This window comes from Takifugu rubripes, chromosome 2, assembly GCF_901000725.2.
Source record: "Takifugu rubripes chromosome 2, fTakRub1.2, whole genome shotgun sequence".
NCBI lineage: Eukaryota > Metazoa > Chordata > Actinopteri > Tetraodontiformes > Tetraodontidae > Takifugu > Takifugu rubripes.
The window spans coordinates 5,923,594-5,945,098 of record NC_042286.1 but is presented as its reverse complement, the minus strand read 5'-3'; the positions used below and the strand labels follow the sequence as shown (position 1 = coordinate 5,945,098).

At 42.5% G+C, this 21,505-nt stretch overlaps 3 protein-coding genes across 5 annotated transcripts; all 3 read right to left on the bottom strand.

Moving 5' to 3' along the window:
• Window positions 1-317: 317 nt before the first annotated feature.
• On the bottom strand, window positions 318-9,286 carry usp40 (ubiquitin specific peptidase 40). Of its 3 annotated transcripts, none has more exons than XM_029832777.1 (31): window positions 8,627-9,286; window positions 8,472-8,539; window positions 8,285-8,398; window positions 7,712-7,876; window positions 7,487-7,633; window positions 7,137-7,280; window positions 6,879-7,007; window positions 6,683-6,802; window positions 6,493-6,600; window positions 6,228-6,398; window positions 5,912-6,071; window positions 5,711-5,792; window positions 5,448-5,619; window positions 5,286-5,370; window positions 5,145-5,215; window positions 4,667-5,076; window positions 4,438-4,582; window positions 4,302-4,362; window positions 4,157-4,210; window positions 3,819-3,907; window positions 3,547-3,633; window positions 3,432-3,468; window positions 3,276-3,340; window positions 3,124-3,198; window positions 2,825-3,043; window positions 2,625-2,743; window positions 2,465-2,530; window positions 2,174-2,384; window positions 1,986-2,081; window positions 1,813-1,907; window positions 318-1,693 (listed from the first exon to the last, which is right to left on the bottom strand). In XM_029832777.1, the coding sequence occupies exons 1-31, from the start codon at window positions 8,820-8,822 to the stop codon at window positions 1,585-1,587; spliced, it is 3,870 nt and encodes a 1,289-aa protein (XP_029688637.1). In that variant the 5' UTR covers window positions 8,823-9,286; the 3' UTR covers window positions 318-1,584. The 3 variants fall into 3 exon arrangements, with proteins under 3 accessions (XP_029688637.1, XP_011617080.1, XP_029688638.1); XM_011618778.2 differs by having other exon boundaries at window positions 5,933-6,071; XM_029832778.1 differs by having other exon boundaries at window positions 5,912-6,068.
• A 320-nt stretch (window positions 9,287-9,606) lies between these two features.
• On the bottom strand, window positions 9,607-15,703 carry tspeara (thrombospondin-type laminin G domain and EAR repeats a). The gene is made up of 13 exons (XM_029833031.1): window positions 15,206-15,703; window positions 14,456-14,682; window positions 13,789-14,105; window positions 13,435-13,525; window positions 13,184-13,340; window positions 12,963-13,094; window positions 12,809-12,879; window positions 12,569-12,730; window positions 12,245-12,452; window positions 11,920-12,152; window positions 10,592-10,770; window positions 10,401-10,502; window positions 9,607-10,037 (listed from the first exon to the last, which is right to left on the bottom strand). Exons 1-13 carry the CDS (start codon window positions 15,321-15,323, stop codon window positions 9,884-9,886), a joined length of 2,151 nt encoding a protein of 716 aa, XP_029688891.1. The 5' UTR covers window positions 15,324-15,703; the 3' UTR covers window positions 9,607-9,883.
• A 2,578-nt stretch (window positions 15,704-18,281) lies between these two features.
• Window positions 18,282-21,274, bottom strand: sumo3a (small ubiquitin like modifier 3a). The gene is made up of 4 exons (XM_003962530.3): window positions 21,117-21,274; window positions 20,248-20,376; window positions 20,084-20,155; window positions 18,282-19,954 (listed from the first exon to the last, which is right to left on the bottom strand). Exons 1-4 carry the CDS (start codon window positions 21,135-21,137, stop codon window positions 19,892-19,894), a joined length of 285 nt encoding a protein of 94 aa, XP_003962579.1. The 5' UTR covers window positions 21,138-21,274; the 3' UTR covers window positions 18,282-19,891.
• Window positions 21,275-21,505: the final 231 nt, after the last annotated feature.

Here is a 21,505-nt window from a genome sequence, read left to right as displayed (position 1 = left end):
AGTTAAACCTTGAAACCTTGATCAATATTTGCAACCATAATAGCTTTGCTGGGAAATAATGGCAAGAAATCAACTTTATGTAAACCTAATTTAGCTACTTGGGGGGTAGAAGATAAAGCTCCAATGGTGGTGCAGAAGGCTTTGCTGCAAGGTATAAAAGAGAAGACTTCACAATTTTCTTAAATTTGTCACAGTCAGTTGAGAGGTAGACAGTTACCTGCTACCTTGTTAACCACTAAACGGCATCTATAGCCAAATGCACTGACCAGTTCATTTTACAATAAAGGCCGCACCCAAAATAAAACCTAGAGGCTAAATTATTGCAGAAAAGAAGAAGCACTTTTATTCATATTGAGCAAAACTGACAGAAACATTGGTAATTACAGATCAGTCCTTATCAACAAATACTTAACCATAACAGTGGTAGCAGCGATAACTGCAGACGTTTGAGTTCAGTATCAGCATCCTGTCAGTGTTGTTTCTTGGCACTAATCAAGGCTGGATTTCAAAATCTTGTTTGAGCTGCAACATTTTCAAAAGAAAGTAATAGGCAATTGATGAGAATATTGTAAAACATTTTTAATTTCCCTGATATTCACATATGGCCCTTGCAAAAAAAAAAAAAACATAATTAGGGTAATTTAAAATCAGTCAACCAGAGGTTAATGAGTTTAACAGTGGCGAGGCAGCAAATGTATCATTTCAGTCAGTTATTATTAAATGATAAGGATAATTGTACAATAAAAGGTAGTATCTGCTTCCATTCCTGTATGCAGTATATTGTAATTAACACACCTATAACCTAAGAGAAATGTATTTATTTAAATTATTTAAGCTACTTTAGGTAGATATCATCGTGTTTTAGGTAGAATGAACAATTGTAACACCATTTATTAATAGAAAGGAAAATGAAACTGGACCTAGGATATTGGAGGCCTTCAGGTAAAAAGAAAAAAATAAATGGAAAAAAAAAAGAATCTTGTTTGGCGAACCTGGGCAGCAGAGGTAGAATGAGAGAAAGGGAGTGAGGTAGAAACACAGCAGCATTAAGGCCTCTCCCTCCTCTCCCGGGTCAACCTATAGCGAGCCCACCATCCACAGCGACGTTTGCTATATGCGAGGCCTGAGCCACACATGCACACATATGTTTGATGGAAGGCAAATTCATCAATAATGGCCAAAGAGTCTTCCTTAAAAAGCGTCTGACTGGGAGAACTCTGATCAGCAACCTAAAACTTTGACAAAGATATTTCCAAAGTGGAAATGTGCACGTAAAAACAAGAATCGCTTTAATACAACAAATGCTTAAACCGAATGATAACTGATGTAGCAAACATCAGAATTTAACCCCTTCTATAATGCCTAACAGTATTACAGCTATAACAGCACATCTGTGGGGATAAACAGGCACACCAACACCCCACAGACATGTTTTAAGAAAATAAGTCCTGTAATAGTGTAGATTTGTTGATAGCTATAATTAGAATTACTGAATGTATTAGGAAATCTGACACTGAACGAATTTGAAGAACAGCAAGGATTCATCGGAAAGGATTGTCCAGCATCCGTGTGTATTCCCAGGAGCTATCTGAATACCCCAACATTGATCGACAGGGCCACCTCTGGTTTCCTCGATTTAGTCGTCCCGTTTTTCCCCAGCGGTCCGACCCCGTCAGGCCCTGAAACCTGCCGTCTGGAACAGATGGGAAAAGTGGACAAGAGACTTTTTGGAAAGAGGTTGTGTCATCATTATTACCTGCAGCAGGTACATAGAGGTGAACACACCTAATGGAGGTTTTAAAAGAGTCCTACCCTTTCCTTTGCTGCTCTGCCTGATCTTTGAGTTTCCTTTGACCTTCTTCATCATCCGGGGTGGAAAACACCCTGTTGCTGTCAATCAAAAGATTCTGGGGGAAATTATTCAGACCTTAATGGTCCCAATATCTTAAAAGACATACTTTTTAAAAAATGATTTTAGTCAATACCTTGACGCCAATTGTGTCACCATCTTTAAGATAGAATGGAGCTCCCAGCAGTGACTCTGTTTTCTTTTTTTTTTTCTTTTTAGAAACCTGCTGGTTCTGCAAATCAAATCAAAGACATGATGTGCATGACATTTTAGTACTCATTCTTCAACACCAAAATCAGGCTCAGTTGTACTTCCTGTTTTTACCCAGTTTGAGATTTCTTCCCAGCTCCATTTCTCTAGTTGTTGTTTGGCCAAAAGGAGTGAGTCAGGGGAGAGGCCATAAAGTGCTGCCACAGCAGCACGCAGAGAGCGAGGACAGGAATCATGGGATGCATCCCATATTAGTTCCTCTGGAGGGTAATAACACCTTTCTCCTGGAACTCCCATTTTGATATAAAGCAGCACCTCCTTAGGACTTGAGGATAAGAATGAAATATAACATTTCCCACCATGGAGACAAGACAGTTTTGATAAATCTTATTCTCCCAACATTACCCCAGGTCTTCGTCTTTGACAAGCTGCTGCACACACAGGTCAGTACCAGTGCTCAGCTTTAACTTTCTGATGAGGGTACAAACACATCAGCAGGCCATGAGTCAAAGCTTCTGCCAGTACACAACAAAACAAAGTTCTTGCACGTCTAAAGTGGTAGAACCTGAGCGTGTGGTGTTTTCCTCGGAGAATTCGCACCAGCTTCTGTCCCTCAAGCAGCCACACACGCACAAAGGCAGCTGTGGGCACGCACACGTCCTGAAGGGCGGACAGCGTCAACATCTGGCAGAAACAATACAGATCACAAACTTTATTCTCACCAGATGTTGATGAGGATGAAGAAAGCGACCCTTCGTATTATACCTGAGTCTTGAGATCTTCCAGCGAGGCCTCGTCTGAAATCTCCACCTGTCCGATACTTCTGAGTTTAACCATGTTGCCCACATTTAAAGAAGGCGGGTGACCCGTTTCACCCAGAGTCTCCAGCATGTCCTCTTGAGCATGGCCATTGTCAGCGTGCATGAAATCCTCCGTGCTGTTACTTTGATCCACATGCAGCCACACAGAGAGCTTCAGGAAACCCTGATTACACAACAAGACATTAAGGGCTGAAGACAAAGTTAAAGTATAAGCAGAGACTAGAATACAATTCCAATAAAAACCTTTGGAGGAAGCGGTCCTTCTGTTACAATTAATGTCTCTCCATTGCTTATCTTCAGCTCAGACAGAGAAGCATCCTGGGAAGTATAGATCGTTATCAAAATTCCAATTGTTTCCAAAAATGATATGATATGATATTATGTATGTCACTAACCTCATCCATAAGTGGCTCTCCAACATCCTCACACCAGTCAAGTCTCCTCAGGTGCCAACAGGTGCCTGCAAATATGCATTGAAATTACATTATTAACACACTGATGCTAAAGAACTGAGGTAAATTTAAGATACAAATTACAACAAACCACATTACCATCCAGTTTTACCAAATCCAGTATTGAATGTAGACACTAAAATAATGAAAATAAACAAATAAATACACATATATAATCCCTTTTTAAAGTTTAATAACACAAAGATCTCTTTACCTCTTTGACAGTGCAAGTTTCTTCCATAATTATATCCATCTCCCCACCAGCAGGGGGCGCTGAGCCCACAGAGAAGTGCAGGAACAGCTGTAATGGGGAAATTCTTAAATAAACCAAGCATTTAAAAGCTTGTAACTTTGGCCTGCTTATAAAATGTAGGATATGAGGGGCTAACATGCACTTGCAGGTCCTCTGATATTCGACTCTGCAGGTGCAAGTACAAAGAATTTAGTGAAGCGTTCAGAAAAAAAAAAAAAAAAAAGAAGACACACCTGTGATGCCTTAGGGGCATTTCCCGGACAGAGAGTGAGTGTGGTCATGAGTCGCACCCCTGCATCACGAACACTCAGTTCTTCACACACTGTCGGGTGAAGCAACGTAAGACAAGTACACTTGAAAAAACATCTTAACACTTCAAAGTGGAATCATTAAAAGAGGATTTATAAAAGGAAGGGCTAATATGCAACATTAAACATAAAGACAGGCAGAGTTTAATTAAGTCTTAACATTTAGGGGTGGGGAGTGTAGGAACTTTTAGCTCATAGGCTATATGAAACTTTTTTATAAAATCTCCTTCAGGTAAAAAAAATAAAATAAAATGACACAGTACCTGGAGGAAGGAGTTTCCCTGAGCAGTCCACCTGCCTCAGACAGAACTGTGAATCTGTTCAATGAGAATACAAAAGTTTATTCAACGAAAGAAAATGTAATCTTAATGTAATCTGACATCAGTCTGGATTTTTGCACCAGTTTACCTGGGGGTTGCTCTTGTAAACGCAGCTCCTCTACAGCCCTTTGTTTCACCTCGCCCAACAACTGGCGCAGACAGATTCAACGTCACTGAAGATAACAACAAGAACAAGCTGCTCAAAACAAACAAAAACAACTGACCATATTTCCTGAAGCAGGAACCCTGATTCTCATCTTCTCTTGTTTCTCCGCTCCCCCTCCTCCAGGCGGCTGATATTCCACCTGAAGCCAGCGGCAGTCGGACGGTGTGGTCACAGTGACGATGTCTTCGTTCAGGGTGAAAACGCTGAGCAAAACGAATCAAATGACAGTTTAGCGAACTGCTTAAAAAAAAGCAGCATTTAGCGAATATGGAAGACGTTTCTTCTACCTGCTGTTCAGTGACTGCGGCTCCAGCACCAACAGGGAGTCTCCATCTTTCAGTGACAGCTCTTTTAAGGTCCGCTGCATGTCAGCAGGGGGGAACAACCTCCATCCACTCCCCCCTCCTCCTTCTCCTGCCCCCTGCTTGCCTCCCTCTCCTGCTTTACATTCCTGGCAGAGCAGAGTCTCCCTTGGCTCCCCCAAAGCCTCCCTCACCTCCCCAAGAGTCACAGCACCTGCAAATCCCCTCATCTCCCTTTTGAGTCCTGGCACTCCATTTTCAAAATCTCCTCTTCCTTCCTCATCCTCTTCCCCGTCCTTGACCCCTGAATACCCCACAGCACCGAGGAATGGACGGACCACAGTCAACAACACTGGCTCCCACTCAGCTCCAGTTTGGATATTTGCTCCATAAACCTGACAAGTTAAAAACAGGAATTAAGAAACAGAATGGTTTTTTTTTTATTGCAAAGTCTTTCTCTCACCTCTTTGCCATTCCACACAAACAAGTCAGAGTTTGTGTGAATCCCTGCACTATACAGAGAGACCTCATCATCTGTAAACAGAGCCACAGCTAATAATTATGCTGTAAAACTTCCTCTCTGCTCTACCTGTAATCATCTCACCGGTGAGCGTGTTGTAGAGATGCAATCCAGCTGGATGGCTTTTGGCCACTGTCAGAGCCACATCACCTTTCCACAGCTCCTGCTTCTATGGAAACACCCATATTTCCAGAAAATAAAAACCAAGTTTCATTCTTTTCAGGGAGTCTCGGGAAATCACACTACCTGATAAATGGCTAAACGCAGATCTCCCACAGTTTTTCTGCAGTCGAAACTCAGAGTGGTGCTCCAGTCCTGCTCTTTGGCAACTAGTTGCAGTGCACCATTTTCTAGCCTGTAACTGGGTGCCAGGTGGAGGCGCAGCTCCACGGTGTTATTAGCAGCTTCAAACTCTTCCCTATAAAAAACAAGATGAATTTAAATGCTTAAGTCTTCTTGGTTGTTATTAAGTGTGAACCTAAAAGTTTGCTATGTGAATGTGTCTGTACCGTGTTTTCTGCAGTTTGATGTTCTCTTCATTAGCCATTTGGATGAGGTGAAGGGGAACTTTATATTGGGGATTGTGCAGAGCTGCAAATGTAGAAAGATTGCAGTTTGTTTCACTACATTAGAAAAACTACTAAGAGTTAAATAGAAAATAACCAAATCCCATTTTCACCCCATTCTTCTAAAACTTTCCCAATACTCACATGACACAGGGAGCCCCTCACCTTCACTGGGTCTGTGCAGCTGTGTTTTTCTGTAGAACAGCATGTATGCACTCTCTTTTCCCTGGAACTGCTTCTCTATGTCAGCCTCCCTGATGGAAGTCACTGCGGAGTCATTCAAGTCAAACCAGTGGCTACCCTGCTGTCAGACAGGAAGAGAGGCCGTGAGAAACAGTGAAGAAAAGTCATCAACATGTCCAGCAAGGTTATAGCTTATAAACAGAATTACACAGCGCATTTGTGTTTTCCCTTAATGCTTCTTTGGGATTTCTTGATTATGTTGCTACTTGTGTAATACCTGCTCCTTAGATCCAGGGTCTCTGGTCTCTGCAGGTGATAAGGGTCCAGAGTGCGTGATCTGTTCTCCTGGGCCAGGGGGCTCAGTGAGAGGACTTGGGGGATTAGCTTTCAATGCCACTCGAGTACCATTTGACACCAACATGAAAAGATCATTGTGAGACTGCAGGAACTAAGCAGAGAAGGAAATTAAGGCATTACAAAAGGGATCCCTCCAAAAGAAAACCCAAACACAGAGAGCATTAAAAAAAAGGTGACTAAATCACCTTTCCTATGGGACCGTATTGTTTCCTGAACTTTTTGCTCCAAGAAGAACCAATTTTATCCATCAGTTTTTGGCCCAGCTGGTCCAAAAGAACACTCTTTGATGGCTCCTAGTGGACACAAAAAGAACATCAACTAATTAATAAAAACTGAGCTAAACTGCACAAATGCATCCTAAACATAATACACTACCTGGGCAATTAAGGCAGTGATGACGGATAAAGGGTCATCTTCGTGTAGTTTTGGCTCACACGTGTCTGTATTAACCTCTTTCTTAGCTTTCTTCTGACACTTGGGTTTGTATTCCTCCTCCTGAAAGTAATAATTAATTATGTTATACTATACATCATGTGCCCATTTTTGTTCTTGCAGTTTCCTTTGTCTTTACCGGTGGCTCCCATTGGCCAAGCTCATCAATGTCCCTGATGTAAACATGGTAATGGCCCCCATAGCAGCCACCCTTGTGGATAATCACAGAAAACAGCTCATAGCTGTAACTGCACTCATCTCCAACAGTCTGGAAAATGAAATGACATTTTAGTTTGTTATTACTATTATAGTTTGCTATTTATCTATAATGCTAGGAAGAGACAACAACGATAAGAGACAACCAACCAATGATAAGTAAATGAAGAAGGCCGAGCACCTGTTCACAAAATGGCTGCAGGTCGATGGAGAAGGGGAAACTGTAGCGTCCCGTCTCTTTATATCGTTCACATTTGGCAAAGTCAAAGCTGAATCTTAGCAATGATATAGTCATGAATGGAGGAAGCTTCGTAAGCTTAGCAGACTGAAGAAAGAAAAAAAATTAAGGTTAATAAGGGAAAACAAAGCAGATATTTCTTGGTTTTGAAAAAAGAATATTTGAATTAAAATCTTGAAGAAAATTTGGCATTTTAAATATGGTCTGATTGTTTATTTAACATAAATGTAATATATACACAGTATTTTACAGATTTACTATAGTGCTTAAACAGCCTAGCGTCTGACACTGACCTTTGCGGCAGTTACCAGCCTGTCACACTGTGCACAGCGATATAAGTTATTGCCCTCAAACAATTCTTCCTCCACAAACATGTTCCACAATGCATCCTCCAGACTAGACAAGCCACAAACACAAACCGTCAGATCTAGGAAGTCCTCCTATTAAATAAACAAAATACACAGTATTAACTTCATCTTCATCGCTCTTTGACTGATTCACATTACACAGACACACACCTGTCTCTGGCTGATGCTCCCACACTCTTTACACACAATGCTGTTGACAATAGTCCCGTGGTACAGCTGTTGGATAAAAGTACTACGACTGGTGCCCACAAGAGAGTGCTCTAGAGCGCTGAACAGAATCCTGTTTAGCTCCTGGACATCATGCTGGTTGGTTCCCTGTAGCAACAGCAACAAAATATTACATCAAAGTTGCATATAATTCAGAACCTACGAGAGCATAGTTTTTACAGTGTCAACTCCAAGGACAGGATTTTTTTTCTGCTCACATTAGCACCTCTCAGGCCACATCTGGAGGGATCGTGCAATTAATTTCACTGTGTATTTTTGTGTTTTTTGACATCTAACACAAAAAATTTCTTATTTAATTTAAATCTCTCGCAAACACACACATATGGTCTTTCTCTAGTCTTTGAGCTCCAGTTGGGTGGGATGCCACCAGACATTATGGGAATTCCAGTCGGTCAGGGCTAACTTACAAATCTAGCTTTACTCTTATTCCGCAAAGGAAAAATCAAGCGTAACTTGAAGCTAGAGTTCTCTTTTTGGCCAGCAAAGGAGACCGACCTCAGTGCTGTTCCAGCCAAAACTGTCAGTGAGATCAGTGGTGGAGGCGCTCTGTTGGTCCACCAGTAGTAGGGAGGCAAACAATCTCTGCAACTCCAAGGGGATGACTCGGACCTACAGAGAATAATGGAAAATGTATGTCATTCATAGATATGCTTAGGTCATCATATTTGGTACTACAACCTACCTTAGCCCCTGGCTTGTCCTTGTCTTCAAGACATCCTAACTCGTGTGGCCCCAAACTAAATAGCTCTTCTACAATTAAATGCAACATCCTCAGTTATGAAAAACTACAGGTGTTATTATTTGCCCTGATACATCTCAACGGTTTTTAAGCCTTACCTCTGAACTCTGGGGTAAACAGAAGAGTCTGGAGCAAAGAGTTGAGATAGCAGGTACCCCCCTGGTTCTTGATGCCGCACAGACCGGTTCTCCCACGGACAGGAGGTGGTTCATTGACCCCCTTTGCAACTCTTACCCCAGGGGAAGTCGAGCTGAATCTCTCTTCCTCCTCCTCTTCAAACAGATTCCCAAACATGATTAATGAGTTCCAGATTTATCCCAGCTTCACCGGGATTGTATTAAGTCTTAAATCGTGTATTTAGCTGTCCGATGTGCCCTCTTGCTATCTCATCTTGGTCTTGCCTAGTTCTCTGTTGACAATCGTCGGGCTGACTCGAAAATATGAAGACTTGACAGGACTAAACATTGCGGATATAACCCGAGGTGTGAACGCCTTCCACACAGTTACGATGTTGAATTAGCTCGATACAACTGGAGAATCACTTGACAGCTCAGCAAAAATGAAAGAAAAATAGAGCCTCGGAAGTCCTTATAAACAGCGTAAGCCTAATAGGAAAAGCGCCTTTAGTCGAAACTCTTAACGACTAAATGTAAACATTGGTTCTCACAAGGGCACTTTCCTTTTCTGTCTCAATCCAGTTAATAAACGAAAGGTAAATAAAAATGCCGTCGGTGAACAGTAGGCAGCCATGTTTATTCTTGACTGAAAGGGAACGGTGCATTGTGGTACTTGTAGTTTACCGTCGTAGTAGTGTCATTTGGAAAACTAATGAAATAAGTAAATATTTGTTTTATTTTAAAGATAATTTTGGAAACCCCTCTTGGTTCAGTTTAGAGTATTAGGGGAAAATAGAGCTTAGAACGTTTTCCGTTAAGGGAAAGCCAAAAGCTTATTTTCCCAGAAATATACGGGCTATTGAATCATGGGGATTGTAGTTTTTTGTTTTTAACGAGTGCTCTGCAAAAGACGTGCAGAAATCTTGAGCTTAAAGGGACCAATTATACACATAAACGGTTCGTTTATTCATGTTTGTTGTTTATTTCTGTTACATTGAGGAATGTCAGTTCTTAATTTAGCAGGGTAAATGAGGAAAGTGGTATATAATCCCATTCACAATAAAAACAAACAATCATGATTCCAATGATCGTTAAGGCTCGAATTGTGTTAAAATGTCACAGTATGAATAATGATAAAATCACCAACCTTCTTAACACATAGCCATACAGATACTTTCAGTGAAACAGAATTTACATAAAAATAAATATGCAGCACAAACAACATGTATACTCATTTGCTTAGTAGGTTTTCAGCTTGAACACTTTGGAGAGGGGAGCTTTTGCACTAGAGTAGATTAGATATGCTTCTCCTTGAGAGCTGAAATACTCCCAGTCACTGCACCCAATTGTTGGAAGCCAGTGAACAGGAACAAAACCTTCATATCCTTGCCACCTGGGAAAGACAAACAAAAAAATTGAAGTGGTAATATTCACATCTGGTTAACATCATGCACATGATGTTCAAACTATGTGACTCTTTATTGTGGTTATCTTTAATTAACAAGGGCAAAGAGTTCATGTTTGTCACATTTCCATATGCTTGTGCTGACTTTTACCAAAAACACACTTCTAAACAGAGCATGTGATGTATTACGTGATGACATAAGTAGAATACGTAACCATGTTCAGGCCCAGTATAATGCATCAAAAGGTATGTCCAAACAATGTTGGTGGATATATTAGTGCTGAGACTGAAGGCCAGTCCAAGGGATTAAATAGTTCTTAGTGTCATGAGTGTTGCTGACAAGATGAGTACCTGTAGAGAATACTATTGAGAGAGTATGATTCTCCATTAAAGGAGTTGGCAACGATCAGAAAATGATCCTCCCCGAGGCTGAAGAACTCCCAATCCACTGCACTGGAGACAGAGCAGGCATGCAGTAATGACCAGGTGTTAAAAAGGAAGCAAAACATATAGTTTCATGTGCAGTGTCTAGACATCTTTACCTATAGGTGAGAATATCCTGGAAACGGACAAACAGCTGCCCAATCATGTCCAGTTCATAGATAGTGGAGTTGATGGCGTACTGACTCGGTCCACTAGCCTGGAGTCTGTGTCCATTGGCGACAGCTAAGAAAACTCTGCTGCCAATCTGAAACATTTCCCAATCTGTAGCACAAAATGTCTAGATTGGAAGTGAGAGAGAGATTGCATATATAAGACAAGGAGCATTGTGTTCTGTAAAAATCTTTAGCTACTTGCAGTGTAGTTGAGGTTATTTTATTTTTTTTAAATCTGTCTTGTCGACATGTGGAGTTACTTTTCAGTGTTACAAAAAACATCATTCCTTCAGCATGTTTGGCTTCGGGCCATTTACAAAAAGCAGAATTTCGCTGGGGCCCCTTGTCATAGTTTGGATTTCTGAGTTGTTAGCAGTTGTACAAAAGATATTTTCCCTCAAATCCCTTTCAGGCTGCACAAACTTTACTGTTTAAATCAGACCATATTTCAAAGCAGAAACCACATTAATAACATCCTTGTGTCACATGAGCAGAGAGCAGAAAAATGTGATAAAACTGAGGCTTTTTAAAGTTATCTTGTGACTACCCCGCACAATGAGAACAATGGACATTACAGCTGCATTTATGCATTCTAAAGTAGCTAACTGTAATTTTTTGACCGCAGCTACAAAACTGCTTCAAGCACATTTTGTTGCATTACTTTAAAAGCCATGTAAAATTGCTTATTTTGCATCTGAGTGAATTCAAGTAATTAATTTCCACTTGCCCAAAGGGTGCTTTAAATGCTTCACATCTAGCTTTGGAGTTCCCCTAAGACTTCTTCTAATGGTTTCTTGTGCAACTATCAACGTGTCATCAGTCTTTTGAAATGGAGCTAAATTAAAAATATGAGTCACTATCAGATGTCTGTCAAAGCACAGTTATCACTCAAGCAAATCACGGCAAACCACAAGCTCTATTTTTGGCCTTCTCTTAAATGTTCCTTGATTTTAATCTCCCTCTCTCATTACCTTTTTATCTTTCACTGTTTGTATTCCCCTCCCTCTGTTTGTACAGACAAGATGGTCTTTCATACTCACCTCACAGATACAGATCTTGTCATAGTAAAATATAAGCATGGCTGATGCGGAGATGAATGGAAATAAGGTGTAAAAGTTGGCATGCAAGTTTCACCCTAGCAAAACACCATCTAATGGTCGGACTTGTGTTTGGTTTGGACCCTGGTGCAGTTTTTATTAAAATCAAGAAAGTGACAGCTTGGAAAATTTCATGGCCGATTACTCTGCTCTTTCAGCATGTTATATGACACGTACCTTGATGGTCTGGAACACCTGGAAGCTTCCGTTTATCCAAACATAGATCACTGAGTCTACAGAAGTGGTCACGCCATCAAAGGCATTTGCAACCACCAGAAAATGGTAGGGCCCCACCGTGAAGTACTCCCAATCGTAGGCCCCAGAGGTGGGCAGCAACTGGTGAATCTCAAAGGACTTGGTTAACCGGTTCCATTTGTATATCACACTGTTGATAGTGTGATTGTTATCTCCTTATAGACAAATGAGGGAGGAAGCAAATGCCTGAGAGTGAATGATTAAAATCTAAAGAAGACAGTTCATTGAATTGACATTCCAGTTTTACCTTGTCTGTGGTTCGCCACCGCAAGATAGGTTTGCCGATTGATTTTAAAGGCCTCCCAGTCACGGGCACAGTAGGTCTGCACAGTCTGGACCCGTACAAACTGTTTTCTTTTTTTGCTCCACTTGTAAATCACAGAGAAATCCATCGGCTTTTCATTCTTGTAATGCCTGCCTGGTTCTCCTCCACAGTTTGACACCACGAGAAACGTCTAGATCAAAGTACCAAAACAAAGAACTGACCTGATGCGCCAACTAATGTAGACCAGGTGTATGTATGCTTCTGCTCAGTTCGTACTCTATAACACATTTCTCTTTTCCTTCATACCTTCTTTCCCATAGTGAAGTGTCTCCAAGCCAGCGCCCCATGTGTACTGAAATTCTGATAGAGCTGGAAACTTGTGTGATTCCATATATACACAGCAGAACCAGAGAATGTGGAGCGATGAGCCATAGCTGCCATCAGACCAACGCCAGGCAGCTGGAACACCTGAAGATTAAATAAAAACAAACCTCAACGTGGCAAACGAGGAATAGAGGTCCGTCCCATTAAAAAGTGCATAAATACCTCAACATCATGGGTTTCTGAGCTGGTTGTGATGATTTGGTGTTCCAGCAAATAGTCCAGCCTTTTATGATCTAAACAGAAAGAGAGATTTCCAGATGAGCTGAGCAAAAGAAGGGCAATAATCGGGAGCAGAAGGGCAATGATTGATTCCCACCTTCAAGCACCGCGATCCACACTGTCCCATCACAAAGGTAGAGACCCTTCCTGAGTGGATTAAACCACAGTTGGCCTTTTATCTGCTCTGTGCACGATTGCTGCAGCCCGACTGACACTTGCTCTTCTCGTGCTGAGAGGTTATGAGGAAAACACAAAAATGGGAGGAGGGTCAAATAAACAATGGGATTAATATCGCTGGGCGATTTTTGATCAAATTACTTTGATAGATCCTTTGGTCCTCCTCATCGCTCCCTCGGTGGGATTCGTCCAAGAGAAGTGAGGGCACAGACAGAGCTGCTAGCTGTGGCATTAAAGAGGGGCAGATCCGTTGGGTGGCATCTGAACCAGGCACCAACACCAGCTGCCGCAAAAGACCCTGTTCACAGGGCAGAGTGAAGGCAAGGGTTATTTTATTTGGGGAGGAAAAGGCAGCATTTCAGTGGTCGGTGGTGAGTAAAATGAATCCTTACTGAAAACAAGCCTTTCCATTTTCCTCGACTTCCAATGTGGAATCTCGATCCCTGTAAGCTGGGGCCGGAGGGGAAACGCCTGGTGGGAAAACTGACATAAAGAGACAATTGCTTCCAATAGCTGAGGTAACGTGCGATATTCCTTCCTTTGCACCAGAGGGAGTTTCCTCTCATAACTGTCGATCACACTCTGTCAGGCTGCAGTGACATGGCTGCAGGGCACGAGCGCGTTCAGAGCAGAGTTAATGTGCAGAGAGGTGCTGGTGAGAGACAGACTGTCCCTCAGGGAATGGGGAGAAAGTGTGGTGGAAGACACAGTATCCTGCTAGTTAGAAGACCCAAAGGCAAACTTACATTTCTAGTGGGGCCCCACAGTCCACGGTGAGACTGACCCGGTGGCTGTCAATGACCAAAACCAGCGTGTGCCACTGGTTATCGTCCAGGCGAGTGCTCTGGAACTTGCAGTTCTCGACTGCCCCTCCATCACTTCGATAAAGGAAATGCAGGCGGTTCCTCGAGAGCCTCAGTCCCAGAATGAGCTTCTCCCGTTCCCTTTTTGCCTTCTTGTCCCTGGTCCGCTTCCTCTCTGTCTTCCTTTCCCTTTCCAAACCCGACGCACTTCTTTTCTCCAATTGTCTTGGCATCATCAAGGTGAAGATATATTCGTTTCTCTGCAAGACAAGAGATTGGGCTCCATATGAAAAGCAACTCCAGTTATTGGTAACACCAGGGTCACCTGACCTTAGGACAATTTCCTTCATAATTGGATAACTGACGGCCCACACAGATGACTCCCAAATTTGCTACCTGGGACCTGTCAAACAGGGTTATTTCTGGCCTATGTGTTACGGACACTTTGGGGGTCAATAAATATCTACGCGCTGATTCCATACTGGTTAACAGATTTATTCCCAGTCAGTGGCCTGAAGCCTACTCACAATGTCATGCTGGACCCAGGGTCTGGGTTTAAGGCCGACCTCACAGTGAACTTTACATGTAATCTGACCTCCAGGATGCTCACCTTGGCGGCGCCGCTGTCGATCTTCAACGTCAAGACAATAGAAATATTTTGGGGAAAGAGTTCACAGTTCACCAACAGCTTGGAGGAGGAGGGAAAGGTCACGGAGGTGTGAGGACCGGAGAAGTGCACGCCCCTCACTCCCCTGGCCTGCTTCACATGCACATTTGGCGCAAGTTTAGAGGGGTCTTTCTCAAGGACAAAGGACAGAAGATCAAGAGGGATCAAATCTGAAATGTCAAACAAATGGATAAATTGTGATGATTCAACTACGATCTTTAAAAGATTTCACATGTGTTTTAGGAAACTCCTAAAACATTTTTTTTTCTGCAGTTTTTCTCTGTCTGAATGTTTATATCTATCTTGACCCATGTAGGCACAGCTTTGTTTTTTATAGAGACATATGTTTAAACATTTTGGAACTCTGTCAACAGTAAATCAACACTTGTCATGCATGGTTGACTGCTGGGGTGATGTAGATCAGGTTGTTCTAACTGCAGGATGCATTCGGAGAGGTAGGTATAGCCATAACAATAAAAGAAAATTGATGAAACATAACAAAAGCATGCATGCTCTTCATCCCAAATATTTGTGTTAAGAACCGTAACGCAATCCTAACCAAAGATTGTTTTTTAGGTTCATTTATGCTAATACAGCACTGCGAACACAAGAGGAGTTTTGCTTAGAGGTTTATTTATTTGGTAGATCTATAATCGAACCTGATGAAATGGGTTGACATTAAAATTAGAATACCTGTACATTGCCTCCATGTGTCTGTGGTGGTTCCAGTGACCCTTAATCCCATGAGAAGGATCTGCACAAGTAGCAGCAAGGACATCACAAAAGGAATTTTAGTTTCAGTTCCCAGCATGTCCTAATGTCTCCATGTTGGCAATATTCTTTTATATCCTTCTCTCCTTGGCTCTTTTTAAGGTATCAGTGTGCAGCGGACAACGGTGTGTTCTTCACTTTGGTGTCCACAAGCGCACTCCTTCCACACAAAAAGGAGGAGGGGGGGGAAAGTCAACAAATTGCTGGAGAAAATCAAAAGCGTACCATATTCCTAAGATTCATGCAGACTGAAAAAGTGGAAAAAGATCCAGAGCATCTGTGTTCGTGGTGGATTCCATTCAACTGTGCAAAGATTCCAGCATGAGGAGTTTCTTTTAAACCCAAGAGCAGTGCAAATCAACCAGCCTGTCTGTCAGTCATCATACCTCAACTGTGTCTGCTGAGACAGATCTGCCAGAGGGGTGAGCTCTTCCACAATCTCTCCCTCCCACCCTGTGTGTGTGTGTGTGTGTGTGTGTGTGTGTGTGTGTGTGTGTGTGTGTGTGTGTGTGTGTCTCTCTCTCTCTCTCTCTGTCTCTCTGTCTGTCTGTCTGTCTGTCTGTCTGTCTGGCTGGCTGGCTGGCAGGCAAAGTCAAATGAAACGACATGAAAAATGTCCCCATAAAATACAAATGACCGACCCTTGGTCCATCGACATGAGTCGATTCTATAGATTTCAGTATAAAAGCAAAATCTGTGGAAAGTTGTGAGCGTGAGACCAGCCAGAATCAGGAAAACACAAGAAAAGGGAAAACACTGAGAGCAGTTGTCACATCTCCATTTCTCTGCTGCCCAGAACATTCACAAAGCATGTGCACGTTGTCCCTCCCCCACTATAAGATCACAACACTGCCCATAAATCAGAACACAAGATTACAATTCTGACTGAATCGTCTTTTCGCTTCCATTCATTAACCTTTCTTCCTTCCAGGCATGTGTTGCAACCTCTTTTGAGGTTTCAGAGAGAACTGTTTAGATGTGGGAAATGTAATCTTAACCACCCTCTCCTGGGTGTAGTGTTTTTCTTCCCGGTTCTAGGATGAACTCATCATTAAAGTGTGTACTCATCACCTTGGCTCTTAATCACTCATTGATTGGGGGTGATCAATCAGCTTTTTTTTCCTTTTTTTGTGTGTGTGGTTCTGTGTTTCTGTTGTCTATTTATGTTGGCTGAACTGAAAAATTCATCCTGGCAGACGACCATTCGGAACAGGTTCCAGTACACAGACCCAACAAAATGGGTCTGTGGATTTCAGGCAGAGGGGTGAATCAAAAAAGGAACCAAATTGGGGGGAAAGACAGCGTTGGAGACCCGATTTGGAGGTTTTTTTTTCAGATGACAAAAAAACATACAAAAACATGATTTTGATCAAAGTATGATACAGATGTACTTGAGAAATAAGCACGATTTAAAGATAACACAATTATAATTTTCTTTGTACTTTCTCTCTCTGCTTTAATAAAAAGATCCGATAGAAATCTGAAATTACCTTCCATCTGAACCAAAATGGAAAGACGCGTGACGGCGAAATGGTCCATTAGCCCCATCTTGTGGTCATTTTTGTAATCCTAATTTGTATACATTTCAGAAGTGAACTGAATCCCTTCCTGGTATCATTTACCAAGTCGTGTTCTGATTGGTAAGTCTATTTAAATATACACTTATGTATACAAGCTTAATCTTAGCCTTCTCTTGCTCAGATAGAGAGCAAGAGAGAGAGAGAAATACCTTTATTTCAACAAATTATTTACATTTATTTACAAATTTCACTTGGGAGACATTGGAGACCTGTCAAAAATTCAAAATCAAATAATTTTCCCTAACTGAACACAGGACAGCTCTCACTCCCCAGATGTCTCTAAATATATTAATTTGTTCCATCAGTTTATAAAAATTTAATTCCACCCTGAGCTGTGCTGCCAGCAGTCCAGTCATCATGGCCAGCACGTCCTCTGACCCCTGACCTCTCACCCGGTTCTTCCGGGTGTTCCATATGGCTAACTTAGCTGTCCCCGAGATGACATTACCCAACTGAGGTACAGCCGTCCTCCTAGCATGGTAGTGGGGATCAAAGATAAACAGACAAAGAAAAACCCTCACCTAACCCAAGAAACCACCTCTGTAGCTGTCCAAACAGCCCCTTCAGTCTGGGACACTGGACAAAGAGGAGGTAGATGGTCTCTGACTGGGGGCAGAGACGGTCAAGGTGCACCCGATACCTGTTCTTAGCTATCGCCCCATGTAAATTCCACTGGAGGTCTCCTGTCCATTTATCAACAGGGGGTTTGTACAGGGACCTCCAACAGCCCCCTGGGTAAAAACCTGCACCAAAAAAAATAGTCTACCTCGACGCCTTCAGCCTTTCCAGGGAGTGCAAGTTTTTGATCTTTATGGCTAAGAGGTAGAGATTGTTCCTCCCGACAGCTTCGAAGTCCATCAACACTGAGGACTTCAGGGACAACAGGCTGTCCTTCTTGGGCTGCCACTGTCCAACAGCTGGACAGACAACCAAGGAGGGAAAAACATATTCACAATTATTGTCCCACAAATCAGACACAGAAGGATCTAACACAAAAGCTCCTGGGGCCTCTGGCAGGGAAGCACAGACCTCTTCCACAAGCTGGAGCAGCAGCCTGCTGGACCTCATGTTGAGCCAGTCAGAAAGATCAGGGACAGAGGTCTTCAGCAAAGACAGGAATTTAGCCTAGAAGCGAGTCTGTCATGTTGCTTTTTGATTCTTATGAAATCAAAAACTGAGTCGTATTCAGAGTAGCATTACCAACAGAAACAATTGCCCGAGGCCAGGTTTTTGAGGTATCATGACATCATGGGTATATGGTCCCTCAGGGGTAACTTGGCACAAAGCCAAACCTATATTTCAACACTGTCCTTCCATGTGAATTTGAATTCAATTATCTGTGTCTGTACTGTCACAGGCAGCTGCATCCTTGTGAAATCAACCATTTCTAAATAAAGGACGATGCATTGAACAGCACATCTGAGTACCAAACTATATTTATTGTATACAGTAGTAAAAGACCACAAATAATGTACAAATCAGTAAAGAAACGAATAACATGACAAGATCTGGGCCTCGCTCTTCATGCCTGTGCGTGCAGTAATTCAGTTCTTCGGTTGCACTGTGCTCTTATTTTGAAGGATCAGAAATGCAGAATAATACTTGAAGCGAAAGCTTATAAAAGATAAAACAACTCTGCCCAGGCCGAATAAACACCTACTGTTGGCGGCAGAGGAGGAGGGGCAGATAGTACCGACCGGACAAATGACAGTATCCCCAAAATTAATGCCAAATTTGTGTTTCATGGCAGACAACTTAAACAGCAAAACTTTGTCATGCGTGCCAAAGAGCGAGGCCCAGAGAATACAGAAGACTGATCTCCTAAACACCACCGGCTGGCCTCTCTGACCCCCTGAACAAACTGTTTGTGCCCTTCTCTTAAAAACATCGTGGGGACACTTATCGCCGCCTTATGGGATATCCTCAGGTAGTCAGATTTTTTAAAAACAAATCACCGCTTGCACTCCCTTAAATGCAAGGAAACGGATGTACAATCAGCATCAGGGTGATAAGTGTCCTCAAAATGTGTTGTTAAAAAAAAAAAAAGATTTTTGTCAACATCTTTCTGGCATGAAGGGGGCATCGGCACAAAGTCATTTACGTTACGTCTACATTCACAAGCACACTACAGGAGACAACCGACCCCCAGATTTAGGATTGAGGAACCACCTTTATCTCCACTATTTGCGCATAAAAGTAGAGAATTTACTCAAACAGGTCTACCATGTGTGAAGAGATGATTCACAGCCAGCTCAAACAACCACAAGAAAGGAAGGATTCAATTCTCCATCATTAAACAGCCATTTGCCTGGTGAATGTTCAGTGATGGGTGCCTACAAAACACAGATTTTCAATTTATAAAGTATGGTCTGAAATTTTAATCTAGCCTCACTCCATAATTTTGTTCAGGGAGAAAAAAAAGCAACAAGCCCCCAGGGTGTCAATTCTTTAAAAAAAAAAAAAAAAAAAAAAAAACCACTCTGGAGCAAAAGTATCTAAAATGAAGTGAATTAAAATTACTTTTGAAAGAAGAGGAGTCGCCGTCACCATCAGAACATAATTTAAATGAACAGGAGAGTGGGTTCGTATCAAGTCTTGAATGCTGCCTTCACAAACCTTTTCTGTGCCCACCGACTGTGACCTCTGGACACAAATCTTACAACGGAATGCATTCAGCCTCCGGGGATCACACATTACAGGATACTAAACTGTCACTGGAGAGCGCCTGGGAGGGACTGACACACCAGTAAGAGCTGTGAAAGGCTGTTGGTCCAATCGTAGCTTGCGGTGCCAGAAGAAAGCTTTGCCCTGATTGGCCAGCAGAGACTGTTGACATGCACAAAGTTCAGTTCTGTTTGAGACAGTACATTAATCAGCCCCATACTACATCATTATGGAACCGTGAAAAACTTATTTAAATGTAGAGAGGAATAATAATAATAATAATTATAATCTGAGACAAGCAGTGGAACAGTGAAGGTGACTGAGGGAAAGATCTTAGGGTGGCTGCCAACGAGGTGGGGAGGGTTTAGCAGCGGCCTCCTGTCTGCTGCTGGAATACATCTATGGTGTCTTCGTCTTCCATCTCCAGCTGAGAAGAGTAAGTAAATAAATTGATGTGCATTCATTCAAAACATTTATGCTCTTCAATTGCATATAATGTTGAAAGCCATTAGTGACGATTTAAGAATTGAAAGGGACTCATGCTGCGCTCTCTTACCTGTGCAGGTGTGTCTGTCTCGTTGATAGGCTGGCCATCAAACCTGAACCTGATCTGCCTTATCTGAAGGCCCTGAGAGAAGCATCACAGTAGAAATGGAGATGACTGCATGTAAAGGGCTTTTAGCACACACTGGCTGAGGTTAACCTCGGCGGTAAACTCACCTGTCGTTCACAGTAAGCCTTCATGAGTTTGTTGAGGGGTGTGTGCCTTTTGATTTTGAACTGAACCACAGAACCATCCTGCCCTGCAACCTTGAGGTTGATGTGATCATTCTCGGTCTTGACTCCCTCCTGCAGAGATGAACCCCCACAAAGGAAAATGAGTCCATAAAATTTGCACAGCTAATCTAACATTACAGACACATACCATAAACAGTGCTGCAGAAAACGAAGATAACTACCAGCCAAAAAAAGAGATGACAATGTATGCATGTAGCCTGGACAGTTATTTTGGCAGCTTCACGCATCTCAGTTGTGGTATTCCAAATATTTCACACAGGTTCAAGGTGCTCCAATGCTAATATTGATAGCTAAACCGGCTAGCATGCTGGCACTTTGAGAAGCGATGGCCACCTTAGCTGAAGCTAACGCTACTAGCATTTTGTGGTCGAGTTGAGATTAGGGGACGATATACATAAATAGGAAAAATGACAGCAGTAGCACGCCTGGGTTAGGTTTTTACACAAGTGCGTCACTTTCACTGGCGCTCTATTGTCGCTATTGCGCTTGCGGATATAACGTGGTTCCGTTTCACAAAGAAAATATCCGCAAATAATAACGATGGCGCAACAGCCATTGGTGGCGACTTCAAAGCCATCGTAAACCACGAGGCGCTCTTCGCCCGATTCAGACTTAATGTAGTTTAAGAGCATTAAATTGGACGTGCGGATGTAGGGATTTTCATTCATTTGCGCCGATTTGGAGAAAACGTGCAAACCAGGCCACTGCAGAGTACACATCTGAGGCATTACATGGCAGCAGCTGGAGCTCCCGCAACAAATCCGCCAGCTATTAAAACAGAAATACCTTACCTTTGGCTTTTCCTCTGACATGGCGACTGTATTTGTGGGGAGGGTTTTTGGAAAAGTGTTCAGGCGAACGTTATTTGTGAAGCCTTCTCTTCTCCTCCGCTAACGGGAGCGTATCTTGAGACCGCCGTTACAAATGAATGATTGGTCCCGACACGACCACGTGACCACCAAATCTCGCGGATACGGGGACGCGCACCTTGTATACAGACACCATCGCGAGAACTGAAGATAACGTTGCGTTAAATATAAGCTCAACTATTTAAGATAATATAATGAGCATGATTGTGGTTGTGTGTAGCCCGAGAATCTCCACACATGCAACAACAAGACATGGTTTATTCCTAATCTGGAAAAGCTGTGCCAGGCTGGGGTGGGGGCCTGGGGACAGG